Source organism: Neofelis nebulosa, chromosome 2 (genome assembly GCF_028018385.1).
Source record: "Neofelis nebulosa isolate mNeoNeb1 chromosome 2, mNeoNeb1.pri, whole genome shotgun sequence".
NCBI classification, from domain to species: Eukaryota; Metazoa; Chordata; class Mammalia; order Carnivora; family Felidae; genus Neofelis; species Neofelis nebulosa.
In genome coordinates this window covers 39,601,060-39,614,106 of record NC_080783.1, presented here as the reverse complement: position 1 = coordinate 39,614,106, position 13,047 = coordinate 39,601,060, and the positions used below count along the sequence as shown (strand labels likewise).

Below are 13,047 nucleotides of genomic sequence, written 5' to 3'. Positions count from 1 at the left end.
AATGCTTAAGAGAGATCTGACTGTTGCAAAATAAGAGTTTTATAGCTTCTTAAAAACTATAAAAGCAATAGACATAAACATTAGAAAATACAGAGAAATTATACAAACAAAAGTCTCCTATAATCCCATAATAGCTAGTTAACTACTGGAAATATTTTTATTTACACTTCTTCCATATGTTCTTCTGTGTATATATAGGCTACAAATTAGTGTATATGCTACATTTTGACCAATGGAATTATAGTATACATAACATAATGCTGTTTTAAAACTTTTTATATTTCAATAACAATATATAGCAGACATCCTTTCACGCTATGAAACACTTCATTTTAATGGCTGCATGACCTCCTGATGTATAGATATGAACCATAAGTCTCATGCCCTATGTTTCTTCCTCTATTTTTTACTATTTAATTTCCATGCTGAATTAAGAACTTTATGTCTTTTTATTTTTAAAGCTTTGGACACATATTGACAAACTACTCTCCATAAATATATAAGGATGCCTGTTTTACTACATATACCCTTAGCAACAATGCCAGGCATTCTGACAGGCAAAAGAAATATTTTAATCTGTATTTCTTAAAATATAAATGAAGTAGGATAGATCTTCATATGTTTATTGACTATTTGCATTTCCTCTTTTGTGAATTACTTCTTTATATCGTTTACTATCTTATCTTACGGCTATTTTTTTCTTATTGATTTTTAAGAGCTTTTCACATAGAGGCATATTAATCTTTTGTTTGCCATGTAGTTTAAATATTTTCCCCCCATGTTTCTACACTTCTGTGATGTTTATAACAAAAAAAAATGTGTTGTTTTTAGGGACTAAAATTTATAACTTAAAGAATTTTATTAGTTATGAAAAAACAGAAAAGTATCCAGAGCATATATATTACAAATAATTTTGCTTAGTTTTTTTTTTCTGATTTCTCTCATATCAAAGAAATCCAAGGACCTAATCCACTCCAAGATATAAACATGACCTGCATTTTCTACTATTTTATAGTAATATAGCTATTTATATTTACATTTCAATCATTCTGAAATCTATTTTGAAGTGAGGTGTGAAGAAAGGATCTAATGGTCTCTCCTACCTCCACCCAAAAGTTTAGTCATGATTCTCAACATTATTTTTAAAAATCACCTTCATCTTTCTTAACTGAAACCCTTTCACATCTAAATTTTTAATACATTTCATCAAGTTTAAGACATGCTATTATAAAGTATAACATTGTAAGGCATATTATTAAGTATCACAAAAATAAAAAACCCAAAACACTAACAAACATTAACACATTATGTTATCACATCTATTGTAAGGTAGATATCAATTACAAAAGCGTCTAACTATGAAAAAGGTGCACCTCAGAATCAAAATACATAAAGTCTTGTGCTTCTGTCCACTATTGTGCTGCGAAGTTATTGTGCAAAGTTCTTAAAAGAACAGAGCTTTCAAGGTAGGTTATAAAACTTGGCAGCTTTCTTCTCTTCCAAAAGTCTTTTTAATTAAAAAAATTTTTTTTAATGTTTATATTAGAGAGAGAGAGGGAGAGACAGAGAGAGAGGAAGAGAGAGACAACATGAGTGGGGGAAGGACACAGAGAGAGGGAGACACAGAATCCAAAGCAGGCTCAGGCTCTGAGCTGTCAGCACAGAGCCCCACGCAGGGCTCCAACCCACGAACTGCAAGATCGTGATCTGAGCTGAAGTCGGAGGTTTAACCAACTAAGCGACCCGGGAGCCCCTACTTTTCCCAAATTCATGGGCGCACGCATCGCTTTTTTGCCAGGTCAATTAGGGAATTCTTTCACCAATCTGAAAATGATTTCGATTGCATTAAATGTGGAGACTAATTGGGACAGACAGACCAGATGGTAGGCCACAACGGTAAACACTCTCAGGCTGTGATGATGCGTGTCTTGAAGAGTGTCACCGTGTTCTCACCTGTGCCGTGAGAGTATCAAGGGCAGACAGCGCCGACTCTAATATCGGCAAGGCCCCTGCCAGGTCCGCGTCACACTCGTCTTTGATGGCTTTGGCCGCCATAGCTTGTTCGTTTGCTATGGTCTCATCAGCTTTCACTATTTTTTCAGTTTTGGCGACTTCCGCCGACTCCCTCTCGATGACTGCCATCATTTCATCCACCTCTTTGCTGGCAACTTTTAATTGTGGATGTAGAGCTTCTAACTCAGATTGCATGGTGGCTACTTGGGATGCAGCGGAATCCAGTTTGTCCAAACCCACTTCATACCTCTTCTTCATTGTCATTACTTCACTGGGAGCAAACAGATAAAACAAGGTTAGGCATCAAGTTCTGTATCCTTTAAGGAAAAAAAAAAAATTCTTGAGCTTTGCAGAATTTTTCCAGAAATAACCAAGGAAGCGGTATGAAAGATTTTCACACCACCATTTGTCAAAAAATATGAACTTTAGAACACTGCATTGTGCACGATTAAGAGCCAAAAATAAGCCGTGCTTGTTTTTCTATTTCCACTACTTAGCCCAATATCCAGGCATGTAACAGAAATTCAAAAGTTATTCTGTGATTTATTAGATACTAGGCATAAGGCAAGAAGTGCTCTTTATCAAAATGAATGGCATGCCCTCTAAGTTTAGTCACTTTGGGAAGTTTATTACTACAACACTAATGTTCCTTAAAACCTTTTTACAATCATATCTTTCAAATAGACTTCAGGGACCGAAATATATGACTTTGAATGCTTGCAAAGGTGGCCAATGATTTTAAGAAGTGTTCAATATCTTGAAATAATTTTTTATTAAGACAAAAGTGACAAATAGGATAGATAATACAACTCAACACTTTTTTGGTACAAAATGACTACAAGGTAATAATAATTGATTAGGAATATAGTAGTATTTTAATGTGCTTTAAATTTTTTATCTGCATTCATATATGTCTCTGGATAATTATCCATTAAATGTAGAGAAACTCTTCTTTATAATTTGTTTCTTTATATCTATCTATCTATCATCTATCTATTTAGAGAAAGCATGAGTGTGCACAAGTAGGGGAGGGGCAGAGAGAAAGGGAGGGAGAGAGAGAGACAGACAGACAGACAGACAGAGGATTCCAAGCAGGCACTGCACTGTCAGCACGGAGCCCAGTGCAGGGCTCGAACTCACCAACTGTGAGATCAGGACCTGAGCCAAAATCCATAGTCAAATGCTTAACCAACTGAACCAATCAGGTGCTCCTAATTTGTTTCATTTTAAGTATTTGATATACCACAATGTTTCAAAGTAAAAGGCGACACATTTCTTAAATCATCTTCAAAAAGGAGGTTGGAGTAGATAACAAACCGACCTGATAACTGTCTAAAGGCAGAATCACGCCCTTCAGCTGAGGGCTTATCTGACCCAAGCTGGAATAGGTTAACCAGGGGAACATTAAAAAGACGGCCACAGAGGGGTTAAAAAAAAAAATTTAGAAGTGAGGGTATGTCAAATGGCTAATAGACACATGAAACGATGCTGAACATCACTCACTATCAGGGAAACACAAATTAAAACCACAATGAGATACTAGCTCACACCTATCAGAATGGCTAAATTTAACAACTCAAGAAACAACAGATGTTGGCGAGGATACAGAGAAAGGGGAACCCTCTTGCACTGTTGCTGGGAATGCAATCTGGTGCAGCCACTCTGGAAAACAGTATGGAGGTTACTCAAAAAGTTAAAAATACAACTACCCTACCACCCAGCAATTACACTCCTGAATATTTACCCAAAGGATACAAAAATATGGGGCACATGCACCCAAATGTTTACAGCAACATTATCAACAATGGCCAAATTATGGAAAGATCCCAAACGTCCGTCAACTGATGAATGGATAAAGAAGATATGGTATGCATCTACAATGGAATATTACACAGCCATAAAAAGAATGAAATCTTGCCATTTGCAATGATATGAATGGAACTAGAGTGTATTATGCCAAATTAAATATGTCAGTCAGAGAAAAACAAATGCCATATGATTTCACTCATATGTGGAATTTAAGAAACAAAACAGAGGAGCATGGCGGAAGGGAAGGAAAAATAAAATAACATAAAAACAGAGAGGGAGGCAAATCATAAGACACTCGTAACTATAGAACTGAGCGTTGCTGCAGGAGAGGTGGGCAGAGAATAGGCTAAATGGGTGATGGGCATTAAGGAGGACACTTGTTGGGATAAGCACTGGGTGTTATATGAATCACTAAATCCTACTCCTGAAACCAATACTACACCACATGTTAACTAACCTGAATTTAAATAAAAGCTTGGAAGAAAAAAAAAGAAATGGTGAGGGTATACCATGTTTTGTCATATGTTGTTGATTCCCTCTGAATCAGCAAAATACCTGACATAATGGGAACTGAGGGGAGTGGATACATGATACCGTATTATCTGTGAGTCTGGTTTTAGTTGAACAAAACAGGAAAGGTCTCACTCCTGCCAGCATGAAGAGTTTTCATATTGTGGCTCATCCCATGTGATGATTTGCTAGCTAAACTCTTGGTATCCTGGCAGTTGACCTGCTTGCTTCTAGGTTACCATAGTGCCTGGCTCTAAAGACATCTGAAGGCATTAGCCATTAAGGGAAGAGTAACCACAGGATGGGGATACTGGTTGAGATAAAGGAGAATTTTTTTTTTATAAGAGAGGAAGATTTGAAATGCAAAGAAGAATATTGAAAAAATTCCTAGAAAATTATTGCTTTCAATCCTCCTATAACTTTCTATCTCATTTTCATAATATTTCTTTCAGTTAGGATGGCCTTAAACCTTGTGAGTGTACAATCAAATAGAGATATAAGTGACCGAAATTTATTTTTTAATTTTTTTTTTTACATTTATTTATTTTTGAGAAACAGAGTGAGACAAAGTGTGAGTGGGGGAGGGGCAGAGAGAGAGGGAGACACATAACTGAAGCAAGCTCCAGGCTCTGAGCCGTCAGCACAGAGCCTGATGCGGGGCTCGAACCCACGAACTGTGAGATCATGACCTGAGCCGAAGTTGGACGCTCAACCGACTGAGCCACCCAGGCGCCCCTAAGTGACCAAAATTTAATCAGACTCTCTAAAAGGTGTCAATCCTCCTGGATGGGAAAATATGGAAGAAAAAAAAAAAGGCAGGATTCCTTTAAGTAAAAGATCATAAGATCTACATGAAAAGATAATTATTTTGACAGCCAAAGCAATTATAAAATTCAGCCAATTCATGTAGCAGCCCTGGGTAGGGGTTGCAGATTTCACTAGGTAGATACAGAAAGTACTAATAGTAGGATTCAAACACAGGGGTATGGGTCATGGTGCACAGGAAAGCCCGGACACCCCAGCTGGAGAAGGTATTACAATAGTCACTGTCAATATGGATGAGGAGGGTCCTACCAGGATCTAGGTAGCATCCTGGACAGTACGAGAAAAGGTGCTTCAAATGCTTCACATAGTCGGTTAGCACAGGAAGATTTAAAATTAACAGTTAATATGCAAACATTAATCTTTGTGTTAATATTTTTGTGGCATGAAATCTGTGCACATTGGTGTTTTAAGTATATATTTTTAATATTTAGAAGAATTTGGTCTGTTAGACTAACAGATTAACCTTATAGTCCAGTATAAATTGTGCAATTGAGCAAGAGATAGACTCTGTTTTTTGTTTTGTTTTTTTTTTTTAATTTACATCCAAGTTAGCATATAGTACAACAATGATTTTGGGAGTAAGGGTACCCCTTACCCATTTAGCCCATCCCCCCTTCCACAATCCCTCCAGTAACCCTCTGTTTGTTCTCTATATTTAAGATAGACTTCTGTTTTAAGGTAAAAATATCTCAAAGTTTATAGATAATATTCAAACAATTAAAAGAACGTAAGGCTCACCCTATGTATTAGTTTAACTGACTAGATTTTATAAGTTATTTAAGGACCTAGGAAAGTTTGATTGGTTAAATCAGACCTCAAAGGGAAATAAAAACTATTAAAGATTATATGGGGCGCCTGGGTGGCGCAGTCGGTTAAGCGTCCGACTTCAGCCAGGTCACGATCTCGCGGTCCGTGAGTTCGAGCCCCGCGTCAGGCTCTGGGCTGATGGCTCGGAGCCTGGAGCCTGTTTCCGATTCTGTGTCTCCCTCTGTCTCTGCCCCTCCCCCGTTCATGCTCTGTCTCTCTCTGTCCCAAAAATAAATAAAAAACGTTGAAAAAAAAAAAAAACTATTAAAGATTATAAATGCAATGTAAAAAAAAAATTATTTAAATAACTTTTTGAATATGACCAAACATTAGCTAAAAGCTCCCTTAGAAGGCAGATCACTAAAACTTCTAAACTTCTAGATTTCTAGCTTAAAATAATGTTTTTACATTTTATAATATATTGAGTGTTTTATGGAACCAAAGAAGCTTCTGAATAATACTTTTGCACTATAAGTCACCCTCAACGACATTAAGAACTCACACTGATACATTCTGTAGTATGTTAAGCTGATTGATATTTCTATCAATGTTTTCAAACGAAAGTTTAAAGAAGGAAAGTTGGCTAGGTAGACAGAGTAGCTGTCTCTGGGTTTCAGCTACTCTGCAGTTTTATCTAATTACTTATCAAAAAAAAAATTCTCTCTATTGGTGTTTACTCAATATCATTGTCAAAGGATCCTGGAGTCCTAGCCCAGCTCTGAGAGGCCCACCTTTATTCTTTCAACAACTATGATTATGCACTTAGGATGTTCAAGACAATGCATCAGACCTTCTCCCAATCCTACAAATGTTTGTGGAATACATCATTTAAAGATTTAACAAAACTCAGTTCATATATATGTATATGCATATGCAAAACAAATCTCTTTAACATCATAACCATGTCATTTTTGTACAAATATTTTTAAACCAGCATTGCTTACTTAGAAATATGAAATTTCATTTTTACCTTCTTTTCTTTTCCAACAACAGTTTGAAAGTGGAGATTAGTTCAAGATAGGAAGTAGGAGTCACATAATTGTATCTTTGAAGTTCAACAAAGAAGGATGTTGATAAATCTATAGTAGAAGTGTGGAAGCTTTTACACATGTTGATACAGCCTTCTCGTATTTCTTCTGACATTTCAATTTCTTCCAAGAAGCGTGAGGCAACTGCCTGGAGAGCATCTTCAGGCCATGACTAAATATAAGATAAATGCTTTAGAACTTGATCAAAATGACTAGTGGAAGTCTGTTACTACTGCAGTCCTTAGTAATTTATGGGTTTTTGAAATGGAAGGGGACACATGAAGAATGGGGCAGGAGGGACACTTCCATGAGGAACTTCTTCTTCCCCCCACACAAGGACTTCAATGCTTAGGACAGGGAGCCAGTAGCTAGTGCAAGTAATATTAACTCTTCATGGCTTGCTCAAAGGTTAAAAAATTTTTTCATGAGTATTGTAGGAGCAAGGAAGAGGAAAGAACTAAACTTATGGAATGTCCATTTCTGTGTGCATCCTACTGGTATTATCTCGTTTAATTCTCCCAATTAATTCTCCCTAGTAAATGTTATTATCCTTTCCCCTAAACTCCAGAATCATATGAACAACTATCTCCTTGATTCCTCCTGTATCTCCAAGTCCAAAACATGTCCCAAACTATCTACCCCAAAATGGTTGCTGTCTTCCCCAACTTAGTGAACATCACCACCATCCACCCCATGCTCCACCCAAAATGCAGGAATCATCCTTGGTAACTCTCCTGTTCCTCAACTTTCCATCCATCCCACAAACAAGTTCTGTGGGCACTGACCCTACAGTAGCTTCCAAATCCTTTCTCTTCTTCCTACGTGTACAACAACCACCCCAATTCAACTCTGCTTTCATCTGCTTGAAATATTCCAACAGTGTTCCAACTGGTCTCCCTGCTTGTGTGCTCTCTACACCTGGCAAGGTGATTTTTTCAAAATGTAAATAATCTCATCTCTCCAATTTATAATCCTTGAAAGACTTCCCAGCATATTTCAAATCCAAAACCAACTTACAAATTTCTGCCTGTCACACGGTTCTTCCCACCTTTCTGACCTCACTTCTGCTGCTTTTCCCTCAGTTCTTCTGCACCTGCTACCCCATGTTACCTCACACACTCATTCCTTCCACAGCCCCTTGCCTTCACTAGATGCCGAGGTCCTCTCAGTACTGACACTTTTTGTCTGCCTTGTTTCCTTGTAAAGATCACCTACGCAGAAAGCCTTTTACTCCCCATATGCTAGCCTGAGAACAGAATGATTTTTTTGTTAATTTGTCTGTCTCCAGAAAGTAAGCTCGAGGAGTGCAGAAGCCCCATCTATTTCATTTTTTTTTTTTTTTTTGCTTCCAGCATTTAGGATCGTACCTGCTATTGAGGAAGAGTTCCATAAATATGTTTTGCATGAAACAATCGTAGCAGGAAATGGAAGAGCAGAGGGGTTATGTCAATTCCCCAAGGTCAAAAATGCTTAGAGGTTGGCTCTCCCTCATGGGACCTCTGCCACAGCCCACAAACTTCCCACCACACACTCTGGTCTCATCTGCTCTGTGCTTCCTCATTCTGAAGTTTACTACCAAAAGTATCACTCTGGATTTCTTCCTTTTGACTTCCTGCTGGATTTGACTAACAGAAAAAGATTGGAGGGTGGAGGCAGGCACATTTATGTCCTCCCTTCCTTTCCAGCAGAAGCTTAGGTAGGTTTTGGGTTCCTGCTCCTGTCAGGTAGTCCTACTTCCACAGCTCCAAGCTCCAGCAACACGTTCTCCTCCCAATGCCCCTTTATACCCAAATTATAATAACAACTCCCTACTATGTTCCACCCCTTCCTCACTGTTCCACCATCTCCTCTCAGTTCATTTATACCCACCTACACCTCTGTGAGCGGTGCCTTCATTCATCTTTCCTCAGTGGAGCCTTCCAGTGTGCTGATCCCTGTCAGGACCCTGACTGACACCCAAATTTATCCTAAAACCTTCTATAGTATATTGAGGTTAATGATGGTATTTATTAAGAATAAAATGTTTTTTTTTTCTATCATGAAGATTTTTTGAACTAGAAAATTCTTGCAGTTTAGATGATTCTGCTAAACTACATTTTTTTTGGAGGGGGGAGTGTATAAAGTAAGTCAAGATGATGATGACGACACATTTTTAGAAGTCTATCTAAAATTTACATGGCAGTACCTGAAACCAGTCAATGGTACAGCAGTTAACAAGAGCAGGGAACTTCCTAAGGCGAATCCGAAATGCATCTCCAATGGGACTCATGGCGAGGACCACGTGCAGTTGGTTGCGGCAGCGATCGAGAAACATATTGAAAAGAGCTATGGGGCTTCCATCTGTTTGTTTGGTTTTATCCCGTTGGCGATCTAACTGACGCATCTTATCACAGATCTCCTGCTTCTCCTCTAATGCAAAGAGATTTGGAACCTCCCCAGCATTCAGCAGATTGTTGACATCTTCTAGAAATGACTCCCTTTTAATCTGAGTGTCTGTAAACAGGAAGACACCATGCATCTCACCTTCGGCGCATTTCCTTAAGATCACCTTTAGATCTTCGTGCCACTCAGAAGTACCATAGCCCTTGGAGATTTCAACCTGAAAAACTGTATAATCAGCCATGTGGGCAGCTAATCTGGTGACAGATTGCCTTCCACTCCCTCCAACACCAACCAGAAGAGCATGGCTGCGCGGCTGCTTCAGGATCCTGGAAATCCTGCTGATGTGTTCTATGGCAAATCGGAATAAGACGAGGTTCATGGTTTTTTTGCTCATATTGTTGTATTCTTCTAGGTGAACTTCTACTATCATCCGAAGATGGTCCACATCTGCAACTTCTCTATAGTTGGTGTCCTCCCTCCTAGGATCGTGGAAATCACAAAACATTAAGCTCCGCAAGTCGTCTTCTCCTACGACTCCATCATTATCAAAGTCTAAAGCTTGGAAAAGCTCATGAAAATCTTCATCCATGTATTTTACCAAAATTTCTTGAATGTAGTTGATAAGCCAACTTTTATCTGCAGTATCCAGAAGGCGATCATAATACACTCTAAGGACCTGTAATGATAATCAAGAAGCAGCATTAGGAATGGATTCTTCTATTTTTGTAGTTTTATTTACATATTAATCTCAAGTAGTATAAAAAGTACTCTCAGGAAATTTATTTTTTTTAAATCTAAATAGGCCCATATTTATTAAAAATTTGTATTTCTTATTACAAACTTTTTTTTTTTTTTTTTTACAAACCAAAGACCAGGTTCAGACGAACTGTGGTGTTCTGTTATGGTAGCCCTAGCAGACTGATACACGTATCATATAAGCAATGCATATATTTGTCAGCAAAACTTCTGGCATTTGGGGGCAATTACTAAACCTGTCTGCATCAGCTTCTTTATGTATAGAATGGAAATAGTAATACCTGCACTGCATTACATTACAACCATTAATCTACTTTCTGTCACTACAAATTTTCTTACTCTGCACATTTCATATAAATGGGATCATATAATATGTCACCTTTTTGTGTCTGGCTTCTTTCACTTGGCATGATGCTTTCTAGGTTCATTCATGTTGTAGCATGCATCAGTATTTCTTTTCAGGGCTGAATAAAATTCCACTATATATATATATGTATATATATATATATATGATCTATCTATCTATATGTCACATTTTGTTTATTCAGCATCTGATGTATATCTGAGTTGTTTCCAGTTTGGGGCTATTATGAATAATTCTAATAATATTTGGGTATAGGTTTTTGTGTGGACACGTGTTTTCTATTCTCTTGGGTACATGGCTAGGAGCAGAATTGCTGGTATCTCTATGTTTAACATTTTAAGGAACTACCAAGCTGTTTTTCAAAGTAGGTGTACCATTTTTCATTTCCATAAGCAGTACATGAGGGCTATGATTCCACCACTATCCTTGCCTGTTTTTTTTTATTGCAGCCATCTTAGTGGATGTGAGGTAAACTTCACTGGGGTGGTGATTTGCATTTCGCTGATGACTAAAGATGTTGAACATCTTTTCACGTGCTTATTGGCCATATCATCTTTGGAGACATGTCGATTCAAATGTTTTTCCCACTTTTAAATTGGGTTATTTGTCTTCTACTGTTGAGTTGTAATAATTCTTTATGTTTTTTGGATATTAGACACTGATCAGATCTATGACTTGCAGCTATTTTTCCCCATTCTACAGGCTATCTTTTCACTATCTAGATAGTGTCCTTTGTAGCATGAAAATGTTTAACTTTGATGACATCCAATTTATTTTTTCTTTGGATCCCTTGTGCAGACTATTTATATTTAACAAGCAAATCAGATGTTATGCATGCTAACATTTGAAAGCCATGGAGAAACCAAAGGGAATGTAAACTAGTAAGCCAGTTTCATACCTTGAAAACTATTTAGTAAAATTATATTAGGTCCTCTAGTTTGGTGAAAGGGTCTGGAAAGGAAAAGGACACTTAGCGTAGTATCTGACATATATTAGACCCTCAGGAAATCTTTTTTGAGTGAATAGAAACAAAGCCCAAATAGAGTGCTGAGTTCAATCACTTCATATTTTTTGAAGTGTTGAGAACAATGTGCCTAGCCCTGTTCTCAGCACTGTGGATAAATCAGTGACAAAAAATAAAAAAATAAAAAGCAACTCTGCCCTCATGGAGCTTGCCCACTATCTGAGAGAGATGGACAATAAACAAAACAAATAAATTATATGGCATATTAGATGCTGATAAATGCTATGAAAATAAGAAAAATAGAGCAAGTCAAGAAAGACTGGAACCGTTGATGGGGTATGAGCCTGTGATATTCATGAGGGTGGTCAATGTGGACCTCATCGAGAGGGAGACATTTGATCAAAGGCAGTATAAAGCTAACCCACAGGATCAATATCTGGGGTAAGAGCATTCCAGGAAGAGAGAATAGCCAGGAGGCCTGTGCTGATGGTGAAGGCTGAATGAATGTGAGAGAAGGAGGCAGCCTGAGGGGAACCAGGAAAGAGGTACACATATAACATCTTATGGGCCACCAGACTTTTATTTTTAATCCCTCTTAATAAAGTGCTATTATAAGGTTTTGAACTGAGGACTTAAACTCATTATGTTATATGAAGTAGCCATTAAAAATCGCAAGTTATTGGGGCACCTGGGTGGCTCAGTCAATTAAGCATCTGACTTCAGCTCAGGTCATGATTTCATGGTTTGTGGGTTCGAGCCCCACATCGGGCTCTGTGCTGAATGCTTGCTCAGAGCCTGGAGCCTGCTTCGGATTCTGTGTCTCCTCTCTCTGCCCCTTCCCCGTTAGCGCTCTGTCTCACTCTCTCAAAAATAAATAAAGGTAATAAAAAAAAGTTTTTAATAAAAAAATTGCAAGTTATTATATTAAGGATCTCATTAAATGGCCTAAGAGCTCAACAGCCAGCGTCAAAACTCAATAATCTAACATCAAAGGCAGCATAAGATTTGGAAAAGTATAAAGAGTAATGGCACATACTGTAAGTATATAAGAGCACATATGAACTGCTCCCACGAATCAAAGAAGGCAATGGTACATATAATCCCAAGTGATGAAACATGTCATGTATAATAAGACTGCCTTTCTTCCTCCCCTTATGCACTCACACAATATTTGCTGTGTCCTTGCCATGTGTCAGGCACTGGGATAAGTACAGAGTAAGTAAAGACGCTGCTTTCAGCAAGCTTCTTTTCCAGTAGAGACATTAAATAAGCCAAAATACAGGCAATGTCAAGTGATGTTCAGTGTTATGAAGCAAAAGGTTAAAGGAAAAAGAGCTATGGCAGGTGGGGATGGCCTAAGGCAAGCCTCTATGGAAAGAGGATATTTGAGCAGAGACCTTAAGGAAGTAGGCAGGCTTTGTGGATAATGGGGGGAAGAGTGTTCTAGGCAGAAGGAATATCAAGGGTGAAGCTCCTCAAGTGGAGGATGCCAGATCTTCCTAGAGCAAGATTTGGCTGCTGACAAAATTAACTCTTTTGATGAAGTCAGTGACATCCTTCTCTCATATCTCTCTCCCTCTCCACCTTTC

At 38.0% G+C, this 13,047-nt stretch overlaps 1 protein-coding gene across 3 annotated transcripts in view; it reads right to left on the bottom strand.

The window, feature by feature from the left end:
• Positions 1-13,047, bottom strand: part of DNAH7 (dynein axonemal heavy chain 7) — a 265,127-nt gene that overhangs the window by 109,994 nt on the left and 142,086 nt on the right. For all 3 annotated transcript variants that reach the window (XM_058710674.1, XM_058710688.1, XM_058710679.1), the window contains 3 exons: positions 9,178-10,050; positions 6,935-7,164; positions 1,954-2,284 (listed from right to left, as the gene is read on the bottom strand). In XM_058710674.1, the coding sequence (XP_058566657.1) occupies positions 1,954-2,284; positions 6,935-7,164; positions 9,178-10,050 (1,434 nt within the window). The remainder of the gene's footprint in view (positions 1-1,953; positions 2,285-6,934; positions 7,165-9,177; positions 10,051-13,047) is intronic.